The 25,018-nt window shown below is 35.6% G+C and overlaps 4 protein-coding genes across 5 annotated transcripts; 3 read left to right on the top strand and 1 right to left on the bottom strand.

The window, feature by feature from the left end:
* The first annotated feature begins 4,111 nt into the window (after nucleotides 1–4,111).
* On the top strand, nucleotides 4,112–7,849 carry LOC121241001 (putative casein kinase II subunit beta-4). Of its 2 annotated transcripts, none has more exons than XM_041138538.1 (5): nucleotides 4,112–4,778; nucleotides 5,320–5,538; nucleotides 5,858–5,967; nucleotides 6,062–6,227; nucleotides 7,329–7,849. In XM_041138538.1, the coding sequence occupies exons 1-5, from the start codon at nucleotides 4,526–4,528 to the stop codon at nucleotides 7,457–7,459; spliced, it is 879 nt and encodes a 292-aa protein (XP_040994472.1). In that variant the 5' UTR covers nucleotides 4,112–4,525; the 3' UTR covers nucleotides 7,460–7,849. The 2 variants fall into 2 exon arrangements, with proteins under 2 accessions (XP_040994472.1, XP_040994474.1); XM_041138540.1 differs by having other exon boundaries at nucleotides 4,140–4,778; nucleotides 5,873–5,967.
* A 2,283-nt stretch (nucleotides 7,850–10,132) lies between these two features.
* Nucleotides 10,133–14,190, top strand: LOC121240999. The gene is made up of 3 exons (XM_041138536.1): nucleotides 10,133–11,538; nucleotides 12,669–12,930; nucleotides 13,541–14,190. The coding sequence occupies exons 1-3, from the start codon at nucleotides 10,436–10,438 to the stop codon at nucleotides 13,718–13,720; spliced, it is 1,545 nt and encodes a 514-aa protein (XP_040994470.1). The 5' UTR covers nucleotides 10,133–10,435; the 3' UTR covers nucleotides 13,721–14,190.
* A 1,205-nt stretch (nucleotides 14,191–15,395) lies between these two features.
* LOC121241003 (60S ribosomal protein L37a-1-like) lies at nucleotides 15,396–17,605 on the bottom strand. The gene is made up of 5 exons (XM_041138541.1): nucleotides 17,459–17,605; nucleotides 16,513–16,552; nucleotides 15,880–15,968; nucleotides 15,661–15,743; nucleotides 15,396–15,566 (listed from the first exon to the last, which is right to left on the bottom strand). The coding sequence occupies exons 1-5, from the start codon at nucleotides 17,459–17,461 to the stop codon at nucleotides 15,503–15,505; spliced, it is 279 nt and encodes a 92-aa protein (XP_040994475.1). The 5' UTR covers nucleotides 17,462–17,605; the 3' UTR covers nucleotides 15,396–15,502.
* Nucleotides 17,606–19,518: 1,913 nt separating this feature from the next.
* On the top strand, nucleotides 19,519–24,291 carry LOC121241000 (metacaspase-1). Its single transcript, XM_041138537.1, has 6 exons — nucleotides 19,519–19,956; nucleotides 21,772–22,102; nucleotides 22,749–22,869; nucleotides 23,023–23,232; nucleotides 23,529–23,694; nucleotides 24,157–24,291. Exons 1-5 carry the CDS (start codon nucleotides 19,584–19,586, stop codon nucleotides 23,586–23,588), a joined length of 1,095 nt encoding a protein of 364 aa, XP_040994471.1. The 5' UTR covers nucleotides 19,519–19,583; the 3' UTR covers nucleotides 23,589–23,694; nucleotides 24,157–24,291.
* Nucleotides 24,292–25,018: the final 727 nt, after the last annotated feature.

The raw sequence follows: 25,018 nt of genomic DNA, 5'->3' as shown, positions 1-25,018 counted from the left end.
ATGAAGATGTTCCTAAAACTGCTTTTAGGACACGTGGGGGCACTATGGATACCTAGTTATGCCATTTGGGCAAACTAAGTCTCCTTTTACTTTTCAAAGCCTAATTAACGAAATTTTTAGGCTTTATTTGAGAAGATTTATTCTGGCTTTCTTTGATGATATCTTAGTGTATAGTAGAACAGCAGAGGATCACTTACAACACTTGAGGGTGACCCTAGATACATTGAGACAACATTAGCTATTGGCTAAGGCCTCTAAATGCAGTTTTTCAAGTGCTGAAGTGGCTTACTTAGGCCATTTGATATCAGCTGAATGAGTAAGAGCTAATCCTGATAAAATCAAGTCCATGGAGGAATGACCTTTACCCACATCATTGAAATGACTGAGGGGCTTCTTAGGCCTTACTGAGTATTACAGAAAATTCATCAAGGGTTATGGGAGTATTGTTGGACCCTTGATTGAGTTACTGAATAAAAATCAATTTTTGTCGACCCCAGAATCAAAAGAAGCATTCCTTAAACTAAAAGAGGCAGTCTCAAAACCCCTTGTACTAGAAATGCCCGAATTTACTCAACACTTTGTGCTTGAGTGCGATGCCTCGAAGAAGACCATTGGAGTTGTGTTAATGCACAAAAATAGGCACATTGCCTATTTTAGTCAGGCCTTAAATGGAGGATATTATCTTGGTCAACTTATGAGAAGAAACTTTATGCATTAGTGGTTGCCTTACAGAAGTGGAGGCCCTATCTCATTGGACAGGTGTTCACTATCAGGACAGACAGTCAAAGTTTAAGGTTTCTGCTTGAGCAGAAGGCGGGCACACCCTTACAGCAAAAATGAGTATCTAAGCTACTTGGTTATGATGTAAGGGTGGAATATAAAAAAAAGGTAGAGAATCGTGTTGCTAATGCTCTATCTATAAGGGATGAAACTCATAAACCAAAGTGGGCCTGAGTATTGCAGCTTTGTCTATTCCTACAATTGAAGGGTGGAATGAGGTCAAAGAATGGTACAAACAATACCCTTATGCCATTAAACTATTGGAGCAGTCTACCATGGGGCTGTTGCCTCATAATTTTTTCAGAAAAATAGGGTTTGTTATTCTACAAAAATAAGTTGTTTGTAGCTGAGCATGGTGACTCTCGACAAAAGCTATTGCAGATCTTACACAATGGGCCCTTAGATGGACACTCAGGGTATGATAAAACCCTTCATAGGGTGAAGAAGGTGTTCTATTGGCTTGGATTGTGAACTAGCCTAAGGGGTTTTATAAGAAATTGTAAAGTGTGACAGAAAGTGAAGGCAGATCAAGCTAAGCCTAATGGGCTCTTACAACCCCTTCCAATTCCCTCTCAACCTTGGTTGCACATCACTATGCATTTTGTAGAAGGGTTACCTAAATCTTAAGAGTTTGATAGTGTGTGGGTAGTGGTGGATCGTCTAACTAAGTATGCCCACTTCACTCATATCACTCATCCTTTCTCAGCCAATTCTGTGGCCCAGCTCTTTGTTAAACAGATTTTGAGGTTGCATGGGATGCCTCAGTCAATTGTCTTAGACAGAGGGAGTGTATTCACCCGTTTGTTTTGGCAAGAGCTTTTCAAGATACAAGGCATCTAGCTTGCATTAAACACTTCATACCATCCACATACTAATGGTCAAATTGAAGCTGTGAACAAGTGCTTAGAAAATTATCTATGATGCTTTGTGTGTGATAAGCCCAAAACTTGGGCCTATTGGATTCCCCTAGCAGAATGGTGGTATAACACCACTTACCATTCCTCAACACGCCTCACTCCCTTTGAGGCTTTATACTGCTATGCCCCACCGAAGTTACTACCTTATACCCCTGGAACTACTAAGGTGGAGTCTATGGAGGAGGAATTGAGATCCAGTGATCAGATTCTACTGTTGCTAAAACAAAATTTACAGAGGGCTCAGGATTGCATGAAGAAGTATGTTGACCTTAAGATGAAGGAATAACAATTAGAAGTGGGAGAATGGGTCTATTTGAGACTCCAACCCTATAGGCAGCATTCGGTGACCAACCGTTAGAGTCTCAAGCTATCCCTTAGATTCTATGGGCCATATCAGATCATACAAAAAATTGGAGAGGTAACCTACAAACTAGAATCACCCATTTCTTCCTCCATACATCCCATATTTCACATCTCACAAATCAAAAGAAATTAAGGCAAAACACAGTGGCTCAGTCAACCTTATCACCCACAGACACCAAGGGAACCATCAAACTAGAACTAGAAGAAACAATTGCAAGAAGAACTTACCAATGGTGGAGCTTCTGATCCGATGGCAAGAGCAAACGACTGAGAACGCAACATGGGAGCCCTTCGACCAACTGAAGCAAGCCTACCCACACCTTGTGGGCAAGGTGTTCTAACGGGAGGGTTTTGTCACATGCATTGGGTTATTCATGGGCCAAGGCATGGTGGGGCTCAGATTATAATTGAATGCAGACGTGAGTTGGGCTTGGGCCACAGGACCAGTAGAGTATTAGAATTGTTGTGTTACGTATTTTATTTTTAGAAGGCCTTGCATGGCCATTAGTAGTATGGTTAAGACAATTTTACCCTTATTTTGTATTGTAGCTAGCAAGGCCAGTGATTGGCTAAATATACTGTGGAAACCATTAGAAAGGTTCCATTTAATTTCCATCGCAACACCTTGTAAGGGATATGTGAAGAATCATTTTGAATCAACCTTCTAGATTTTCCTCTCATCTCTCTCAATTTTTGGAGGCTACTCACATTCTAAGTGAGTTGTGCTACAAATTCTACCCTGATTTCTCTAGTATTGTTACACTATTTCACTACTATTCACAAACTATTTTACTACTATTCAAAAAATTCTCATATCATCTCACTCCCCAAACGAGCCCTCAGTCTTCGAGAAGTAGACGGTTGGACTTTGTTCGGATTTGAACCGAAGTGTTGTTGGATATAAGATTTTTTTATTTTTTATTTTTTGGCACTTACGCCTAAAATGATTTTTATTTTTTTAAGTCCCTAAAATTGCCCATTTTGATTTTAAATAAAGGGTCACCTTTAAAAATTTCATTTTTTTGGGAAATATATAAATGGGTCCAATTTCCATTTTGAAGAATCATATTTTGAAAAAAACAAAATCATTATTGAGAAAGATCACTGATTTTTTTTTTAATAATATCATTTATAATCATTTTAGCATGATTTTTTTTTATGTAACATTGGATGATAGATATAATTAAAAATTAGAAATATTTTTTATATGAGAACATAAGAAGAGATAAATAAAGAATTTTCATAATTTTTCTTTATATAAGGACATAAAAAAGATAAATATCAAAATTGATAAATAAGTTACTTTTTTTATTACTAATGAAATAGAAGAATATGGATTCTTGTTGTTACTTTTAAAATAGGCAATGCCAATCTTATATTAGATTTTGTCATTTTAATTAAACTTGATAAAATAACATATTTTGAGTAACATATTTTGATAAAATAATATTATAAAAATAAATTTATAAACTGATATAAATTTATATAATATGTTTGGAATTAAATTATTTTATAATTAAAGTATTTCTTTCAAGAAATTATAGAAAATTTTTTAAAATATATTATATAAAGCATGACATTTTAAAATAAATATAAATATATACCTTTAAAATATCGAAACCACATGGACCAAAGATGGCCGATAGCCAAGTGTCTATGAAATTGAACGGAATATTTGGAGAATAAAATATAATTTAGCTTTTTTGTTTTATTTTTATTTTTAAATAACCGACTGATTGTTAGGTTAAATTTACCTATTTATTTTTTGATTATTTTAAAACATTTTTAAAATATAAAAAAATATCAATATATTAATAATTATTTATTTAATTATTAAGTAAATGAAAAAATTAAAATATATGAGATATGAAAATAGAAGAAAAGTAGAGCGAAAAAAATAGATAATTTATTTTATAGTTGTACTACACAGAAGTTTTACATTCTTATATATTACTTAAAAATATATGATTTTATTTTTTTATTTTTATATTTTATATTTTAAATCATGTATTTTTATGAGATGTGCTGAGATGCAAACTTATGTCTAGAATTTTTCTTTATTTTTACCCTTAAAAGGAGACAACAAAACAAAGGGAGATAGAGGGGATAGAGGGAACCTAAGGGGGGAGCTCGGCTGCGTCTATGTCGTCCCATTTCTCTCTCAATCACAAACCCTAGCTCTCTCCGACCCTCTCTCCTTTTGATCAGACAAACCCCAACCTTTCCCTCTTCGTCTTCGAATCCATGCTCTACCATCTTCGATCTATTTTCCCCCCCCAAAACCCCATTCTCTGGTCTTAAAAACCCTAATTTATCCCTTTCTTGTCCAAATCGAGAGGGTTTTTCTTTTTCTTTTTTTTCTCTAATGTACGGTCTCAGAGATATGTACGGCTGCATAGCTTGAAATATTTGGTTCTTCCGAATCTCGGCCTGCGTTTAAGAGAGAAAGTTAGTTGGAAAAAATTATGTATAGGGATCGAGGAGGTGGGGTTGGGTCTTCGAGATCGGAGATAGTGGGAGGCCCGTTGGATCGCAAGCGCATCAACGATGCGCTGGACAGGCACCTAGAGAAATCGTCCCCGTCCACTTCCAGGGGTGGTCTTAACAGTAAGGACAAGGAGAGACTCTCCGTACCCTCCACTTCCGCCGGTAAATCGCAGCAGCTTGATCATCGCGATTCTCGCCCCGCTTCGCTTGCCAAAAACAAGTGCTCTGATGGTGGGCCATTCTCTGGTTTTGCGTTTTTTTCTTCAATTTGGGTGACGTGAATTTTAGTTTTTTATGGTTAAATAGTGGACTATGTTTGTGTTGTAGAAGTGGATTTTGTGGGGGATCTGGGTTTATTCACTCTCTGCAATTTCAGTTCATTTGTGGGTTTTTTTTCCTCTTTTTTATTATGTGTTAGTTGAAGCAAATAGCGAGTACTGGGTAGGACTAGAATGATCGATGAAGCACTTTTGTGATATGGGATCTGAGTTTGGTGAAGTAACTTTGCGGTTTGCTATTTGTTATGAAGCAAAATCATTGTGTTAGACATTAGTTTACACTGTTCTTTGTAGCTTCACGACACCTCTCTGGTCTTTGTTGGCAGTTCTAGTTGCATTATATTATAACAAATAAAAATGAGTGTTTTATTCTATGAGTGTGAATAGCTATTTATTTATTGCAATACAATCGATTGAAAGTTTTATAATTATCTCCTTTCTTTCTTTGTTTTTCTTTTTTTGTCTTATGGTGGCCTTATTTGCATTGATTCCAGAGGAATCTGAAACAGACAGTGAAGGATCGGATGTTAGTGGTTCTGATGGAGATGATACGTCATGGATTTCATGGTTTTGCAATTTGCGAGGAAATGAATTTTTCTGTGAAGTTGATGATGAATATGTTCAAGATGATTTCAATCTTTGCGGCTTGAGCAGTCAAGTTCCATATTATGATTACGCACTTGATCTGATTTTGGACGTTGAATCTTCTCATGGTAACAAATTTTCTATTCTAATTGTATTTTGGTTTTTTAATAATTTTTTTTGGCAAAATTCAATGTGATGTTGCCCATTGGCGAAACTTGTATTTCAGTTTAGAACGTAACTTAGTATGGGGGATTGTGGGCAAAAGACTCATATGATTATCAAGAGTTAACTTAAAATGCAATGTCAATAAGTGACTAATTTGACTATCAGGCTAACTTGGGTCCTAGGTTCAGCCTTGTGCTCTGTGTGTGTATGTGTGTGTGTGTGGATGCATGTGAAGAATAGCCATCAAGCCCTTTTTAATGGGTCGGATGTTGACTTGCTCAGGTGATATGTTTACAGAAGAGCAAAATGAATTGGTCGAGTCAGCAGCGGAGATGCTGTATGGTCTTATACATGTTAGATATATACTGACGAGCAAGGGCATGGCTGCAATGGTAAGCTTCAGGTTAACTTATGCTGTTTGTTTATGTTTACTGTTCTTGTTTTTATTAATTTTTTGTTTAAGCATAACTGTTAAATCTTCTGCAGTTGGAGAAGTACAAAAACTATGATTTTGGAAGATGCCCTAGAGTTTACTGCTGTGGGCAACCCTGCCTCCCGGTTGGTCAGTCTGACATTCCTCGCTCAAGCACCGTAAAAATCTACTGTCCCAAATGTGAAGATATTTATTATCCTCGATCCAAGTACCAAGGCAGTATCCTTCTGTTGCAATAGTTGTTACTTGATTTGAAAATTATTTGCATCTATCCTACATCTCCTTCAGCATTGATTCTCACTGATATATTTTTCTTCAACAAAATTATTTTGATTGGATTTAGATCCCCTAAAGTTTTTGCTGCTGTGGGATGACTTTGTGTTTCTATCTCTCTTCCACTCTAGGCCCTAGAGTTCAGGCAGGAACTCTGGGGGATCCAAATCCATTTGACTGATGAGAAAATGTTTAGTAGGGTCTCTTGGGTCTTCTTTTTCTTCTTCTTCTTCTTTTTCTTTGATCTAACTGTTCAAAAAACTGGTAATTTTAATTGAATAGATAGAAATTAGTCAAGGCAGAAGACTAACAACCCCAGAGGAGGGGCTTCTAAATAAACATAACAAGGTTTCTGAACTTAAAAGACAGAAATTGAGGGATCTTTGGCTTTGCTTGTTGACTTGTTTATAAAATGAGTTTGGGCCGTTTGTTTGAGCTTCACTCACTTAACAAAAGAGTGAGCTGGGGTAAGCAGCAAGATAAGCCTAGCCTGACTGGCTTATAGCGAAATCAACTCATTTGCTGTCCTGAATGTTACCCTGATGCTGCCGCCTCCCCTGGTGCTGAGCAACCATTTTGCTAACGTTTGATGCTTTTGGTTGAGTATCATAACGTCTTGATTCCAAATCCAAGCTTGGTTTGTAGTGGCTAGTAAATGGGTTCTTAGGCAAAGTCCAACCATGGATCTATGTGAGGTTGATTGAGAGTAGGATAATCATTTGCAAGTCTGGAGTCCAGAACCATACATGAAATCTGAGGTAGTTCGAATCGTTCTAATTTGCGAAGATAATCATTTGCTGAAATGCTAATTGTTTAAATTCTCACTTTATTTTTTGTGCCTTTGTTAATACTCTTAAGCTACTTGTGGCTTGATGTCTACATCGGGAGCGTCCATTTGAACTGTTGGTCTATTAATGCATGATTGTGATTTCCATGAATAATAATCTTTGTTTCGACTGTTGTGGTACTGTGGCTAAATATAGGACTTGTTTCAATTTTGCAAGTTTTCTTTAGTTGCAATCTCAAAATTTCTTGACATTATCAAAGATATCGATGGAGCTTATTTCGGAACCACGTTTCCCCACTTATTTTTAATGACATATGGACACATAAAGCCACAGAAGGCAACACAGAGCTATGTTCCAAGAGTTTTTGGCTTCAAGCTCCACAAGCCGTGACATAAGAGGTGGAAGTTACCATTTGTGATGAATTCTCCAATTGTCTATTTGTGGCTGTTCTCATCTTTCCTCATGTTTATGTTAAAATATGAGTGGCTCTAACAGGCAAGATGAAATGCAATAGTACTACAATTGATTTGTCAATGAAAATGTTTAAAGTGGAAATTTGCCTATTAGCACTGCAAAACCACTCTTTTATTTTCATGAATTTAGCAGAGCCTTTGTAAGCTTCTCTCGTTATCTTGGGCTGAGGGCTTTGCGGTTTCCTTTGCCTGAGTTGCTTTTTATGATTTTGCAGTTGAGTATAGAATATGCAAGAGTTGTAAATCTCAAAATCATTAGGGATATCCAAGTGCTTGACAAAAGCAATATATCATGGTATTTAAGAAAGATATTGGCTGGTTCTTTTCAGTCATGATCATGTTCAAAGTATTCATTGGAAAACTTCTGTATTTTTCTATATCTCTTTGAAAACATTATATACAATTTAATGCATTGGGCTATGGATCGATCAGAAAATGCCATTCAAATCCTAATCCTATGTCCCATTTATTGTCTTCCCCTTACACATTATTAAGAGATGTGACCCATCTTTCCATTATCCATACATGTTTATTATAGGCATAAAATAATGAGAATTTGTTTGGCACGCATTATGCAACAAACATATTCATGGCATGTGTAAGGAGTGGTAGGGATTGCTCTTTTGAAAAAAGTATACAGCACTAGATTGTGTTGGGTGAAAAGATGATCTACTTGACTTCGGCAAGTTTCCAACTAAAATGAAAGCGATAAACACTTCCTATCAATAGAAAAATCTACTTCACTGCCATGTTCGGGAATGGTGTGTTTTATATACCGACTTATAAATAAAATAATTTTTTTTATTAATGATTTAGTTCATTTTCAATTAAAAAATATATATATTCGGATTCAAATGAATGAGACAGAGAACTAGAAAAAAATGGAAATACAACAACAACAACAATAATAGTAGTAAAAGACAGCCCTTGTTGAACTGCTTTCTTCATGAGTACAGAAAAATCAAAGGACTAAGCTTATCAAAATAATAATTATAATGATAATTAGAACAAAAATAGAGTTGTCAATGGCTATCATTGTCCATTAGATTCATATATAACAATATATAATCATATCGGAAACTTCCTTATTTGAGAGTCTCTTTTGTTCTTACTCATTTATTGATAAGCAATCAATCTCCATCAACAACAACAACAGAAGCATTGAGGCAGATTAGACTTGTGAAACACCATTTTTCTATTTGTGATGCTCTGATTTTTTAGTTTCTGTCTACAAAGTTAGGATCTCACCTTTTTTTTTCTTGGGTTACTAAATTATTTTGCCTTTTTTGCATGTATAAAAGGTAAAAGCTTCTGATCTATGCACAGAACCAGCAAAAGATAGCAAGAGAAAAAAAAAAGATAAAAATTCCAATATGGCCTGAAAAATTAGAATTTTAAAAAATGTTGAGAATAAAGTTGTGAATCTTTTTTTTATTTTATTTTTTAATTAACTCGTGATCTTAAATTTTTTTAAATTCATTTTTATTTTAGAAGTTTCATAAATAAAATCATCCCATTTCCAACTTTTATCTTCACTAAATATTGCAAAATGTAATCAATAGCACGTGAATACTATGAAAAGCCAAAATGATACCTTTTTCTTTTTTTGAAAAATGAGAATGGAATGTCAATTCAAAAGCTACAGCGTATCAGAAAGTTTATATTTTCAAACATTTCAATCATTCAATGTATACACCTACTCAAAGTTCAAACCATATATTTAAATCCATTAACATCAAAAGAAAAAAAATGTTTATTTTAGAAGCAATTAAAAAAACTCTAGTTATTTTTCTATACGCCCAAAAATAATATTTATTAATACGAATATTATAACTTTGACACATGAAATGTTATTTATTATTAATAGGGTGTAGTTAACTTCTCTTGATTTTTGAAAGGACACTAAGGTTGTATTTGGATAATGAAGTGATCTTAGATATTCTGTTAATAATAGTAAAAAAATAATAAAATAATATTGAGCAGTAATGAAAAGTAGATAAAAAATAATAATAAAATAATAAATAATAGTTAGAATACTTTACTATCTAAAATAGCCCTAAAGCGTATTGTGAGGGGTTCCCTAAGCTTCGAGTAACGGTTTTCTAAATTTTAAAAAACCACAATATCAAGTGAAAATGGTATATCTTTTTTTGAAAATTCCTAAAAACTTTAGCTTTCTCCTCCTCTTTTTCTTTTTTTGAAAATATTTACTAACTTAAACATTAGAGTCATTTTCCGCCCTATCCCCGTAGACAACCTTTCATACTATTTTTTTTTTAATAGGCACTTTACAATCTAACATTAAATACATGTTTATTTTTAAAAAATACAAAAAAATTTCCATTCACACATTTTTGTTTTTCTTAACAAATATTTTGAGATGCTATTTCATGTCAAATGGAACTGAAAGTATCTCATCAAACTTGGGTTTTGAAGGATTTTAATATCATAAATGCTTGCAAACATCGTTTTTCTTATAATAATTATTATAATATTATGTCAGAAAATAGATTTTTATTATTCAAACGAGAGAAAAAATAGGAAGTAGTTAGTAAATTCATGAGGATACCCAAGTCCACGTCCTCCCCTCCCAACAGATCTACATCTCTTCGTTCTTTCAAAAACCATCCTCTCTCTCTCTCAGTCTCTCTACCATAAACTTTCACGCACACGCCGCTGCTCTCTCTCTCTCTCTGAAAGAAACAACATCACCAACACCTAAAGCGTTTGCCATTGAAAAATACGCCAAACCCATTTGAATTCATTCAAAAATAAAAGCAAACACAACCAACACGCAGAGAAAAAGAGAGAGAGTTCTCGAGTTTAATCAGAAGCGAAACAAGTCACAGAGAAGTAAGGAAAGAAGAGGAGTTTTCTCTTTTCTATATATGTAATGCATCAGAAGAAATCCGAAGTTCAGATCGGAAAAGAAAGCAGCGGCGTCTCTTCCGATTTCAATCCAACCCCTCCTCTCGTCTTTCCTCCTCCCTCCTCCATCCACCACAAACATTCTTACAATTCCCAACTTTCCCCTTACCCCGAACAATCTCTTCATCCCTACCTTTCTTCTTCCCTTCATTTTCAATCCCCCTCCCACCAACAGCTACATCATAATGACCCAATTACCCCTCCTTCTCCTTCTTCTTCCTCTTCGTCAACCCCTTACAAGCGGACCCTTTTGACCCAAGCTCACTCATCCCTCTCCAAATCCCCCACCATCTACCAATTCCACTCGCACCCACCGCAATTCAGTCCCCAAAACGATTCCCTTTTCTCCTTCTCGCACGCCTTCAAGACCTTTTTGTATCGAGCTCTCCGCAAAGCTAAGCACTTTCGACGATTGCGGGTCCATCTGCGGCTTATCCTCTTGCTCGCCCTCCCGTTCTTCTACTTCTTGGTGTCCCATCCGAGCCACTCCTTCCTCCTCGACTTCCTCTCCGCCTTCGCCTTCTCGGCCGCCCTCTTGTTCTCGCTTAACCTCGCGCTTCCTCGCCTCCCCTCCATACGCCTCTTCCTCGCGCGGTCCTTCCCGATTAAGCTCTCCAACGGCTCGCCCAACTCCCGGCCGCCTCTGCCGGTGTTTTGGTCAATTGGGTCGCGTTCCAAACCCGAAAAGAGAGCAAATTCGGGGTGTTGGGTCCAGGTCTATAGCAACGGTGACGTGTACGAGGGCGAGTTTCACAAAGGAAAGTGTTCGGGGAGTGGAGTGTATTACTATTACATGAGTGGAAGATACGAGGGCGACTGGATCGATGGCAAGTATGACGGCTATGGAGTGGAGACGTGGGCCAGGGGAAGCCGTTATCGTGGGCAGTATCGGCAGGGGCTTCGGAATGGTTTTGGGGTGTATCGGTTTTATACCGGTGATGTTTATGCCGGGGAATGGGCTAATGGACAGAGTCATGGGTGTGGAGTGCATACCTGCGAGGATGGGAGTCGTTATGTCGGGGAGTTCAAATGGGGCGTCAAGCACGGCCTTGGTCACTACCATTTCAGGTCCGGAAAAGAATCCTCAATTTTCTTTTTTGGTTTGGTTATCAATGATTGAAGAATGGATTTTTGTGCCACCTGATGTTAAATTTTATGATAGCTCTTGGGTGTGTTTGATTTTTGATTGATCTTTGGTTGCTAATTCTTGTTTGTGTAGTTGTATTGCTTGCTTATTATGTATTTGAATTCGTTTAGATGATTGAGATTAGGTTTAGATTTTTTAGCATTATGTTGTAGTAGATTCTTTTAAGTTAGAGATTGATGAACCTAATCGGTCATGATTTCTGTTGGGTCCTTCTGGATTAGAGAGAATATTATTTTTTATAGGCAGAAAATATAGAAATTCTGGATGATATATATGGTATCGCAGTAATTTGGCCTTTTCTTTTAGTGCTTGAGTATTAGTTATTTTATTGCTCAAAGCTGTAATCTTTAAGGCACAAGGGTGTCAGCATTATCTCTTCCTCTAATGACTGGTTTAAAGTTAATTATGTTTTACTTTTAATGCTGTGCCTTTAACTGGATTTATAAAGATCTGCTTATCAAAGCAGCTATAACTAGTTAAAGCTGTAATGGTGAACCAATGATGGTACTATCGTGTATGAAGATCTACCTTTAGTAAATAAGTATCTCCTTCTATTCTATTCATTGTTTCTTTAATAATTAAATATTATCCTTATTTCTTTGCTTGTTCCCCATTCCATTTTCCTGTGGATTTTTTTTCAATCTTAGGTGTGTATTCCCAAAGTTAAATAGCTCCTGAATGTTATCTCTCAGTCGTTTTAGACCCACACACCAACTTAGTTCTTACTCAATAGGTGGAATGCCTATCCCCCTCTCCCTCCCACCTCTCCCTCCCATGTCTATACTAATGCACATTCACACACCTGCGCATAAGTTTCATTTCTTCATGTTTTTAGAATGATCTCCTAATCTATCTTTACATCCTGAGTATCAATTAGTAAGTTTCATTGTTGATTATGCATCTGTTCATATATCTATGGCAGCATTATCAAGTACCATGCCCCAACAGCCCCCACCCTGAGCGCGAAAAAGAAAAAACAAAACTGAAATTTTTTATATTTGAAGTTTTGATCCTATACTATGTTACAACTCATGTATTTTTATTTGTTTAGAAATGGGGACACATACGCTGGAGAATATTTTGCGGACAAGATGCATGGTTTTGGGGTCTATTCTTTTGCAAATGGACATCGATATGAGGGAGCCTGGCATGAAGGTAGAAGGCAAGGGCTTGGAATGTACACTTTCAGAAATGGGGAAACACAATCTGGTCACTGGCAGAATGGCATTCTTGACATTCCAAGCACACAGAACACTACTGCCCCTGTATCTCCTGTTGCTGTCTATCATTCCAAAATACTCAATGCAGTGCAGGTACTCTAATTCCTACATTCATACTATAAAAGCTCCAAATATCTTAAGAACAGTTGATGCCTACATGTGTTATGGTTTTGCTATCATAATCTGGATTATCCTATCTTCTCCCCTGGCTGTTATATATTGCACCAAAAGAATTGTTTCGTCTTGAATTTTCCAAATGTATGGTTTGTTTTATATTTACTGTTGATGTAATTGCCAGGCATATATACTTATATATATTAAAAAAAAACTGCTGTCCAGTTTTTCATGGACATTATTAGCACTTTCCCATTGGAAGATATTTACCTCAAGCTCATTTAAATAAAATTAATTCGTGCCTGCATTTGTTTGCTTGATGCAAGATCTTTATTCATTATCCAATTCTCTACTTATCGTCATGTAATACTTTAAATCCCTAAACATCTTTTTGCCTGTTCTATGTAAAACGTGTTACTGGTGAATGCAACACAAATATATTGTTGTATAACTCTACATATTTATCAGTACATGCATGAGAACCAGGAGAGAGAAACAGAATAACAAACTTTGGACAGTTGATTTAGCAATTTATGTAACTCGTTAGGGATTTTTCCTGATTGGTTCTGTTATACTGGTTTACAATCAGGAAGCTCGGCGAGCAGCAGAGAAAGCCTATGATGTGGCCAAGGTAGATGAAAGAGTCAACAGGGCAGTAGCAGCAGCCAATAGGGCAGCCAATGCAGCTAGAGTAGCTGCAGTTAAGGCTGCACAAAAACAAATACACCATAATAGTAACAATGAGAATATCCCAATTCCAATCATTTGAGACTCCTAACTGCTGCTTGTGCTTCTTTAATGAGTGACAGCAGCGTCGGGACAATGGCTTATCTTGTTTTCCTCACCGAGCAGATTTGCATTTTATCTTGTCATCTTCTCTTCGGCCTTTTGCTTTGGGAGGATTCATTTTATGGTTCCTCTTGGAACCTGTGAGTAGAGAGGAAGATCTCTGAAGAGGAGTGGAATGGTCAGCTATACTGCTTCAAGATTGTGTAGAGAGAGAGGGTTGATGATGAGAAATTCCATATCAAATATTCAACTAATTTTTTGCTTTTCAATCTCACTACCATTTTTGTAAAGATGAGGTAGATGTAATATAAAGGCCGGTGCCGGTGCCCGTGCCGAGGTAAAACCTCAACCCAGCCAATGTAGTATTTGAATTTTGAGTCGGTTGGTATGTGGAGCGGTTAACAATAGATGTAACAAATCTACTGCTCTCTAATTTTCCATTTTTGCTAACTGGTACTTCTTGGTGTTTTGGTAAACCTTACCCGAGCCATTGTTTCATAATGCTAAAGTGATGTTCCTCATTCTAATAATAAAGACAGGAGGTGACAACTCACAAGTGCTGTTGTGGCGGATAAGGGTTTTCTCCCCATTTCAATTATTACCTTTTTATTTTTTCAAGTGATATAATAAGCGAAATATAATTAATAAAATGATCTATCATAAAAAATATGGTAAGTGAAATGGAGAGGATGGCTAGGAAATCCGATAACTGTTCAATGTACCTTGTTTGTTACGCAGTTCAAATGAGATATTTTGTTGAAAGTTGAATAAAATATTGTTAAAATATTATTTTTAAATATTATTTTATTTTGAGATTTAAAAAAGTTGAATTGTTTATTATATATTGTGTATAAATTTAAAAAAATTATAATGATGAAATGAAATAAAATAAAATAATTTTATGTATCGGGCCTTGACAAGGATGCTTGTCACTTTGTGGCACTGAGCTAGCAGCTTCTCCTGGGCAGCAACTGCCCACTGGAAACTACACCAATTCTTACCAAAACAAATCAGGTAGCCATTAGAAAAGCTTATTCTCTGAAGGAATTACTGATTTTGTGGAGTATTCCAAGTTTCATGAAGAGGTTCAGCGTGAATTTCTAATTGAATTTGTTGTCACTTTAAAGAGCACAAATATAGGAAGGTGTTGCAGTCGTTGGTCTGCATTTATGCTAAAATTAGGCGTCGAAGCAAGGAGTAGGCTAAAAGGACTTTTTTATGGTTTTGTTTTTTCAACGGCTGGTTATTATTATTGTACAAGTGCATGCATTCCATCACATTCGCGAATCATTAAAAGAATTGAATCAACCGGGAAATTTATTCGAAAACATCTTGCAAATTTAGATATCAAGCTCTCGAAATAGCAAATTATGTTATCGTAATAAAATAGTAGCAACAAGAAATAGTGGTGGGAAAGTGAAGACGAAGACAGCGTCATTGAGGTAAACTGAGCAGTGGTAAAAAGCCAATTCTGCGAAGAAAAGCTTATGTTTTCATTTAAAAGACACAAATTGCAATCTCAGGTCAACCTCATTTTTATATGTCATGCAATACCAGCCAGAAAAAAAAAATGCAATTTCTGAATAAATGATAACCGAATAGCCAGCTGAATCTGTGCTTATAGTCTGCATCTAAGGCATTGATTGAAACAAATATAAAAACAAAAAAGATAACTCCATTTTTGTTTAGTTTAAACATCTCTCAAGAACTACATTCTGATTGATAATGTCAAAATTAAAGACAAAAACATGTGAATGCAGTTTCAGCTCTCAGTCTGCTCCCTCAGCCTCCTAATGGTGCTCCTAACAGTCACAGCACTAGCAGTACTGTCAAATTCGAGCAGCATACAGAAATTAGAACCTTCAACTACAAAAATATAGGTATACGACTAACAAAGTAGAACTTGAGGAAAATTCTTACTTCAATGTGTATGCACCTCCTGCTTTCACTTTTCCACAATCCTTGCAACCCCAGATTCCCACAGCCTTCCTCTTCACCGCAAACTGCAAAATACACCATTACTATTATTGCATGATCCAAAGCCAACATATGCTGAACCCCATTGAAGTTTCATGTAGAAACAGAGAGAAGCCTCAGAGTGGTCACTAAATGATAAGACTAAAGAATAAAGAAAGAGACCTTCCCGCAAAATTCGCAGAAGAATTTGCTATGTTGGCTAACTTCCATCTTCTTAATCTGCTTCCTCAGACTAGCACCATATCGAGTGCCTGAAATATAATAGGACAAGTACCATCACCTTGCTTAGGCACAAGCATGCAGCATACATTCCCAACTAAAAAACACAGGTAACAAACAGTGTAACAGAGATAACTGGAGGAACATGGGTTAAAATAGGTGCTAAATTGTTGTTGCAGATAGGAAAAAAAAGGCTATACAACTCAATTTGAAATACATTCCTCCTCCTAATCCAAACACAATGATCTATGATACAATTTTTTTAATCAGTAGCTTTATGATACAGCACAGAAAAATCAAACTACTTCCAGTCCATGATATCCAAAACCAGCATCACAATAAAGATCTCAAGAGTAATCCAGACTATTAAAGTCTCAAATTTACGACAACCCAGAATCTTAGATGAGGAAATGGCCAACACATCACATAACTACAAGTTCTAATTCCTTTCTTCTATAATATACAATCTTTCTAACCTTGTAGCATGAATAGATAAAAAAAAAATGGAGCACTTCGTCCAATTAAGCTTAATAATACAAATTCCTATCAAGGGAAAAATAAGCCTATAGAACTTACCATACTTCCCAACGATACCGGCCTTCTTGGTTCTCTTAGTCTGCATACCATCAAAAAGATAGAAATGTAAATTAAGGCACCACCCATGACTATAAAATTACAGAAATAGGAGTTTTCAAAAACAATATTAATACCAACAGGAAACTCATTGAGTGCCAGCCTACAGAATCAAACCAAATATAAGAGAATCAAAGCTCAAAGAAACATAAAAAAAATGCACAAGATGCTACTTAGAAATTTAAAGAATAAATTTACGAGTTGCAAAAACCGGCACCGAAGAGCTCGAGGCACAAAACCCACACATATCATCCCAATAGGCATCGCAATAATTACCTACCACCTACTATGGCGTAATGACGTTAAAAATGTAATACAACATTACATACACGACCACCCTCACAAAAAAGAAATATAGGGGAATATCCCACCATCTAAACCAAAACTATCATCTCATGAAAAGAAAAAAAATCAACAATCTATACCAATATTTAAAGCTATACTAGGCTGCATTTTCTAGGACTATTACTGACCAAACTGAAGCTCAAATACTGGAAACTGAAAGCTTAAAGCCAAATATAAACGAGCAAGTAAACTCCTCCATTGCCTTAAGACCCCACTCAACTACACCATATCTACATCGACTTACCTCCTTAAGCTGATTTATCGGATCTAGAACAATACAACACTCAAAACAGAAATAACCATCATATTCAAATTCAACCACACCTAAAAACACAGCGAGAAATCTAGACTTTTCATCTTTATAATCTCCGTAGAGGTTTCCATGGTTTTCTAAACCAGACATGTTATGCGCACTGAGTTAACAGTATCCTCGATCGCAAAAACTATAAATCAGATCAATTTCCAAAAAAGTATACATATTGATGTGCAAAAAGAACTCATATCAAACTCCGATATAAGAGTCGACGAAGGAAGGAGAGAGTACCATTTTTAGATAAGCAGAAAACCCTAGGAAATCCGCCGAGACTGGTCACTGGAGCGTTCCTGAGCGAGCGGCCAATCGAAGAGTCCTCGTTTCGTTGATTGCTTATATAAGCCCGTGGGTGAAAATATTTGATACCCTAGGGTTTATGCGTTTCAGATTATGGACCGTGGGATCGGTTTTGAGGCCTTCAAAATTTGGGCTTATTAATATTCGAGGCCCATATCTGAAACATATGCTCTTCATAACGGGTTTAAGCGTTTCGGATTATGAACCATGGGATGGGTTTTGAGGCCTTTCATTCGTTGGGTTTTGAGACCTAAAAACACACGCAAGGCCGAAATGTCCATAGAAATATTTATAATTGATGGAAGCTGGGATGTGCCTCGTCAGAATTATTTGAATTATTCTTTTTATAATCCAAAATGTGTTGAATTTCATAAAAATGATTGTCTAGTTTATTTCAATTAATCATGTAAAATCAAAGAGTTTATTCGACTTATTTTTCCATGATTTTACATAATATATTTGTGTTTTATCTAAATGTCTTGTTATTCATTTAAAGATAAATACAAAAAAAAATCATGATTATTTGTTTTATCATTCAAGATAAGTATACTAAACTCAAAAAAAAAAAAAAAACAGATAAGTATGCTAAACAATATCAATTTTGCATTTATATATCAACTTATCCATTGTGAATAAAATTGAATATGAAATTGAGAACCCTTCGAATTACAACTTAAAATGTTTATAACGTTGAGAAATAATCTCACATTATCTGCGGACAAAGTCTTAGATATATTTATAAGAAATGAACAATCATCTATTGTAGAAACTATTTTATGAAATGAGTTAGACCTATAAATTTCTTCATATGATACTCTTTTTTATTTTCCGCATCAATCCTCAATAGAGAATTCAAAAGTTCTATTTGATAGTATGATTAAAAAAAAACACTTTTAGGCTCAATAGTTAAATACATGACAATTAAATCTTAAATCGAGATTATAAAGAGTATGAGTAATATTACATACAGTCGTAAAATATATAAGTGATGTGCAGTTACTTTGAAAAAGAGTGATATCTATTATTAAAAAATTAATTTTCTTTTTATGTAAATTTCATATTTATTTATTTATTTTTAAATAATTACATAATATTTATATATTCACGACTATAACAATCATTTATAAAATAGTATACAATATAATGTTTGTGGTATTGTGGATCAAATCAACGAGGTAAAAGTGGCATGTCACCAAGGAAATAGGTGTTGCCCACTCTACCAATGGCTAACCCCCTCAACACCCTCATCACCACCATCCTCCTATCTTCCATAACTCTCCCTGATTGGATCTTAACGTCAGAAATTTCAAATATGCATTAAAATTTCCAACCTCTCAGCCAATCAAAATTGACTCACTGATATTCACATTAAAAAAAAAAAAAAATCTGATTGCAAAATATATATATGTATATATATATATATATATATACATATATAATAAACTTAATTGCATTGGACCAACGTGCCTTATCTTCACATCTAATTTGTAGATGAAATTAATTAAAAATAAATTATTTTATTCTTAAATTATTATTTATATTTTCATATTATCTGTTTTTAAGTTGATGAGAACTAATATTTACAATTTAAAAATGTATAAATTATGCACATTTTTTAAAAGGATAAGTAAATTTGAGAAAAAAAAAATATTTTTTAATAATAGATTCAATTTTATTTTTAAAAGAGAGTGCATGAATTTGATCCATTCTAAGACTAAGACTATAGAGAATTTTACTCTAAATTAAATCATTTCTAACTTTTAAAGCTAATGAAATCATAACTATTTGTTAAAAAAAAAATCTATTTATCTTTTTATATTATTATCTTATAATGTAGTATTAGATAATAAATTTATAAATAAAATATAATAAATAATTTTCAATTATAATGTATATATGACGATGAGAATGAATTAAAATGCCGAATTACTCTTTGTTAAAATATTATGATGATAATAATTCTTGCTCTCTGTATCTCTCTCAACTTCGCTCAATTCCAGACCGAAAATTTCAGGCCTTGAATTGAAACAAAACTTCCTTGAAGTTTACGAAATCGACCATGTTTATGCTGATAAACTGTTCCAGCTGCCGCACCCCTCTCCAGCTTCCGCCGGGCGCCCGATCCATCCGCTGCGCCATCTGCCAGGCTGTCACCCACGTGGCCGATCCCCGCGGAGTGCCGACTCCTTCGTCCCACACTCCGCCCCTCCCCTCCGCTTCCCAGCCGCCGCCTCCTGCTCCTTCGCCCTACGGCCAGGCGCCCCCGGGCCCGATTCCGAACGCGCACGGGAGGAAGAGGGCGGTTATATGCGGGATATCGTACAGGTACACGACGCACGAGCTCAAGGGGTGCATCAACGACGCCAAGTGCATGCGCTATCTCCTTATCAACAAGTTCCAGTTCCCCCAGGACTCCATAATCATGCTCACCGGTATGTATATGTATGTTTCTATTTGTCTGTGTATGTGTATTGACTGCATATGAATTCATAAATTTGGTTGCTTTAGGTTCTGGGTTTTAAACAAATTCTTTTGTGTTGTCTTCATGATCTCCTTGAATATGTCCAAATTTGGTTGCTTATGTTATAGCATGTTTCTTTGTGTTGCTACGGTTATTGTTGAGAACTCCAATTCTGATATCTGGGTTTTCGATTCCTTTGAGATCCTGGTCAACTTAGTAGGGTCGTTTGGATGCTTTTGAGATCAGCAAAATGCCATTTAATGGAACTTTCTTTTACATGTTCCGGACAAGCAAAAGTTTTCACCAACAAAGTTAAGGAACTTTTCGTATGGGATATCAGCTTTTGATGCAAGTTTTAACGAGAGCTGCGACTGCGAGTTATGGCTTTTAGAATTTCAGATGATAGTTTATACAAATGGTACATCTCTGTTTATTTGCCTAATTTGCAGCCATTTTTAGAGGGTGGTGGGATGAAAAAAGTTCTCGAGTGATATTAAAAAACAGGTTTTCTTGCTCTGGAAATGAGATATTAGGCTTGATCTGTTCCTTCCATGAATGGGTTTAATGAGAGAACTGTTAGGTGCATATAAGTAGCTATCGACATTATGGCAGAGGCAGATATTTTATATGCAAGGGAGTATTGAACTAAATACTGTTATATAGTTATTCCACACTGCTAATTTGATGGATTACCCCTTTGAATAATGGTGTAGTGTGTGTACAGGTTTTTCGTTTAGTGTGGCTTTAGGAGAAAACCCAGAAGCAACCTGCTTCTTTAACACCTCCGTCCCATGGAATACTGCATTCTTACAATCCATTACACCAGGTGTTAAGAGTTCTGTAAACATCAAAACTTCATTTGCACTAAGCACTTTAGTAAACCCCAAACTAATAAATATAACAAATCCAACATATCAAAACTATGGAAAATCATATTGTCATAAAATAAGCCTAACAAAATCATTATAGCCCATGTGCCAATCTGATAAACACTTATTATTCAATTCTTTACTATGTCAAGATCTCCTAACTTACTTTGGCCTGCAGACTCATCCTTATTGTACTTATATAGTTTTAAAACATAAACACCAAAATCAGTGAAAGAAAATACAACACCACAAGAAAAATGTTATCAAGCTGGTTTTTTAAATGAAGCAGAAGCAAACTATTTATCCTAACTTTATGTTCTTACTCAATATATAGTTCACTTCTGCCATCCATCGCAGATGTTTTGCATGCTAACTTTATGAGACCCATGGGACAACACCCTACATAGTGATACAAATAACCGGTTCAATCTCACAGAGGCAATCCAAGGCAGCTCTATCAATACTTAGTACAAGTCATCACCTGGTCTCACTAACATATTAATACGACGGAGGAGGGCATGCATTTAATTTGCCATGTGAAGGTGTTACTTTCCAGGTTGAGTTTGTGCAATATTCATTTTAGATGAAAATTGTATGAGTTAAACTAATTGCTAGTGTCATGTCTAGCAGTGAAACTAAGAGACAAGAAAGGTTTTTCAATGGCTTTATTTCAAATTTTCTTGGCAATCAAATGAGGAAGAAGCGAACTATGTATTGAGAAATCAATGCAAAATATTTCATTGAAATGTCATTAGCATTTTCACTCATGGAATGAAGCATGCCTATTGCCTCTAACAGCTACATAATCTTTTTATGTCTGATTATTATTTTCATTCCGCATCCATTCAGCAAAGCATTTTTGTTCTTTGTTCTAAAATTTTTGTAGTGAACATTCTTACCTGAAATATAAAATGCAGAAGAAGAAACTGATCCATACAAAATCCCAACAAAATACAATATTAGAATGGCATTATATTGGCTTGTACAAGGTTGTCAACCAGGAGATTCCCTGCTGTTTCACTATTCTGGTCATGGTTCACGACAGAGGAACTATAACGGTGATGAAGTTGACGGATATGATGAAACTCTATGCCCCTTGGACTTCAAAACTCAGGGTATGATTGTTGATGATGAAATCAATGCAACAATTGTTAGACCTCTTCCTCATGGTGTTAAGCTTCATGCAATAATAGATTCTTGTCATAGCGGCACTGTACTAGATTTGCCATTCTTTTGCCGGATGAACAGGTTGGTTTCTGTTTCAAATATTTACAGCCTGTCGTATACATCTATGTTTTACTTTGCGTTTTACATCTACTGTAGCAATTAACATTTGGTAATGTTGCTTATCAAAAAACATATGGGGATATGTTTTGTGGGAAGACCAAAAAATGTTTCAAAATCTTAAACTTCTAATGAGAGGGCCGTCCAGTTTTTATTGTGATATATTTTACCGGTCACTTCTTTGCACCCTTAACGGTTTTTTAAATATTGAATGTATATTTATATTTATATGCTGTTCGTTCAGTATGTCTGTGTTATCTGACTTTGCTTGGGTATCATGTATGATCTAAATATTATGTATAAAAAATTTTGGATTTTCTTTCCTCGGCCTTTTTTTTTTGTAACCATTTCCCAAACTTTAGGTTATTTGTTATCTTCACTTTACTTTTGGTTTTTTCCTTTATTTTATTTATTTATTTTTTTTTTAAAAGGGGGATTTCGGCAGATTTACTGTTCTGTTTGTTTCTCAAATTTTCTTGTTTTTGTGTTCGTAGATTATGATGCTAATGTATCTTGGGGGCCAAGTTATTTCCCTTCGCAATTAGTTCTTATTAAGTCCCCAGCATTCCAATTTTTTTCACCGTGATTTTTGTTTTCTTGTTGGCACTAGGACCGGACAATATATATGGGAGGATCACCGCCCCCGATCAGGTGTATGGAAGGGAACAAGTGGGGGAGAAGCTATTTCCTTTAGTGGTTGTGATGATGATCAGACCTCGGCTGATACATCTGTAAGTAAGGAAGTCTTAGTAGATATTTTGGTACAGTTTATAATTATACTTGTTTTAGTGACATCATAATGATGATGATAATAAATGTAAAGAACACCAACAGTAACCACAATAAAAATTATGTTATGTAATTCTGATGCTTGTTGGGGACAGGCTCTGTCAAGGATCACATCAACAGGTGCCATGACTTTCTGCTTTATCCAAGCAATTGAGCGTGGGCATGGCAATACATATGGGGGAATACTAAATTCAATGCGTTCAGCAATTCGAAGTACAGGTAGTAACGACATGGGTGGTGGTGCTGTGACATCTCTTCTCAGCATGCTTTTGACAGGAGGCAGTGCCAGTGGTGGGCTAAGACAGGTATGTGTTTGCTATATTGTTGGTTAATAATGCTGCAGAATGACTGAAAGTTCTGCCTCTGATATCCACTTTAGAATTCCCGGCATGCTGCCTTGGGAATTTATATATGGGGAACTAAAAGCGGATCCTTCCAGTCAGTTGCTAGTTGTTTCCAAACACAGAAATTGAAGCTGATTGGACACGTCACTACAAATATCTTTCATATTATGTCCAGAGTCCTGTTTTTAAGCAAGTGATGGGATTAGGTTGTTAAACTGTTTCTGCACGTTATTTATTTGTTTTTTATTTGTTAACAGGAACCACAGTTGACTGCCTGCCAACCATTCGATGTTTATACAAGACAATTCTCCCTATAGTTTTTAATATTTATTTTATGAACTATATATAGTTTTCAATAATATTGAGGAAAAGGGTTTTCTTTATCGTTAAAGAAACATTGGATATGAATATGTGATGGATTTTATTGGAGGAACTAAGTTTTATATCTCCAAACCCCGTGTTCGGTACACTATATTCAGGGTTTATGTTGCCATTAGTTGCAGTTTATGTTCTTTTAAAAAATAACCAGAGGAAGCAGTAAACAAAGAACAGATTGACAGTTGCTTGAATAAATAAATGGGTGTACCTTCTTTAGCTCCTCCCCCACCCCACCTATAGATATTGAATAAGAAGTCCCAAAAAAGGATTTTAATAATTGGCTGAAACAGTCAGTTTGGCACCTCAGTGAATTGGACTCTTACCTTATATCAGTGTATAGAAGCAACTGATATTCAAAACTTTAGCTATGATACTATTACCCAAAGAAGCAAACAAAAGAATGTACCTGTGTCTGTGTACATCTTGCTCAAAGAAAACATAGAAATGCAATGGGAAAGAACATCCCCACCCCCAAAAAAATGAAGGTTTAATTCTGCTAGAAGAATGGTACATGTATTTGTACATACTAGAGATGGTTTAGTTAACATACCAATGTCTTTGTGCGTTTGCACGCCCATGTGTAAACCATATTCTTGGACGGACTGTAACGAGTGCTGTAAATGGAGGAAGGCTACTTTTTGTGAATTTATAGTAAAGGGTTCAAGAGTTATTCATAGCTACATATTCTACTGTTTATTTATTTTAAGAGGACGAAATCATAATTTATTAATAATCCTCACTTGGCAGAAGAAAACCGTAGTAACAATCAACGATTACTAGAAAATCCCATATTCTACTGTTATAACAAAGCAACAATCATGTAAAACACACTTGGTCCTACCTGTTCATCCCCAGCATGAATCTGGCCTTTCATCTTGTCGTTTATCTTCTTAAACATCAGGCTACAGAGAAAATGGATCCTTCCATTGTATAAACTTACAATCAGGAACTCCCAAAGAAAGGGCTGAAGTACTAGAAAACTCTTTTGCAAATGAATTTCTGCCAAGCAATGTCTTCAATCCGGATGGAATTTCTAAGTTAGATAAGGATTCCTTGGAGTGGAAGTTGATTGAACTAAAAAATCTGGCCACTCCAAGAGAATCTTGAGGAACTTTAATCAGCATCAGGAACCTCCTAAAGGCCAGGACAAACGAATGCACAATACATCTTAATTGGATTTAATCCCATTTGGAATTTGTCACAAAGTACCTCGTTAAGTAGCCCTAATTTACTTGTAATTGAACTCTTTTCTTCTTGTTTTAGGTCATGAAATTTGACATTTTAGTTCAATTTGAAGGCAAAGCGATCGGTCACAAGCAACATACCATGATGCATAAAAGGGTCATATTAGGGCAGTGTTCGATCCAAG

The sequence above is a fragment of the Juglans microcarpa x Juglans regia genome, chromosome 7S, assembly GCF_004785595.1.
Source record: "Juglans microcarpa x Juglans regia isolate MS1-56 chromosome 7S, Jm3101_v1.0, whole genome shotgun sequence".
Classification (NCBI taxonomy): Eukaryota; Viridiplantae; Streptophyta; class Magnoliopsida; order Fagales; family Juglandaceae; genus Juglans; species Juglans microcarpa x Juglans regia.
Note: the sequence above shows the minus strand (reverse complement) of the source record. Positions and strands in the feature narration are given on the sequence as shown.

Coding starts and splice junctions, on each gene's coding strand:
- LOC121241001 (XM_041138538.1), top strand. CDS start 4,526: ATGTATAGGGATCGAGGAGGTGGGGTTGGGTCTTCGAGATCGGAGATA. Junction 5,968..6,061: donor GCAAGGGCATGGCTGCAATG/GTAAGCTTCAGG, acceptor AATCTTCTGCAG/TTGGAGAAGTACAAAAACTA. Junction 6,228..7,328: donor TCGATCCAAGTACCAAGGCA/GTATCCTTCTGT, acceptor ACATTATCAAAG/ATATCGATGGAGCTTATTTC.
- LOC121240999 (XM_041138536.1), top strand. CDS start 10,436: ATGCATCAGAAGAAATCCGAAGTTCAGATCGGAAAAGAAAGCAGCGGC. Junction 11,539..12,668: donor CTTGGTCACTACCATTTCAG/GTCCGGAAAAGA, acceptor TTATTTGTTTAG/AAATGGGGACACATACGCTG. Junction 12,931..13,540: donor AAATACTCAATGCAGTGCAG/GTACTCTAATTC, acceptor GTTTACAATCAG/GAAGCTCGGCGAGCAGCAGA.
- LOC121241003 (XM_041138541.1), bottom strand. Junction 15,969..16,512: donor CGGTATCGTTGGGAAGTATG/GTAAGTTCTATA, acceptor ATTATATTTCAG/GCACTCGATATGGTGCTAGT. Junction 15,744..15,879: donor TCTGCGAATTTTGCGGGAAG/GTCTCTTTCTTT, acceptor TGTATTTTGCAG/TTTGCGGTGAAGAGGAAGGC.
- LOC121241000 (XM_041138537.1), top strand. CDS start 19,584: ATGTTTATGCTGATAAACTGTTCCAGCTGCCGCACCCCTCTCCAGCTT. Junction 19,957..21,771: donor CTCCATAATCATGCTCACCG/GTATGTATATGT, acceptor TATAAAATGCAG/AAGAAGAAACTGATCCATAC. Junction 22,103..22,748: donor TTCTTTTGCCGGATGAACAG/GTTGGTTTCTGT, acceptor TGTTGGCACTAG/GACCGGACAATATATATGGG.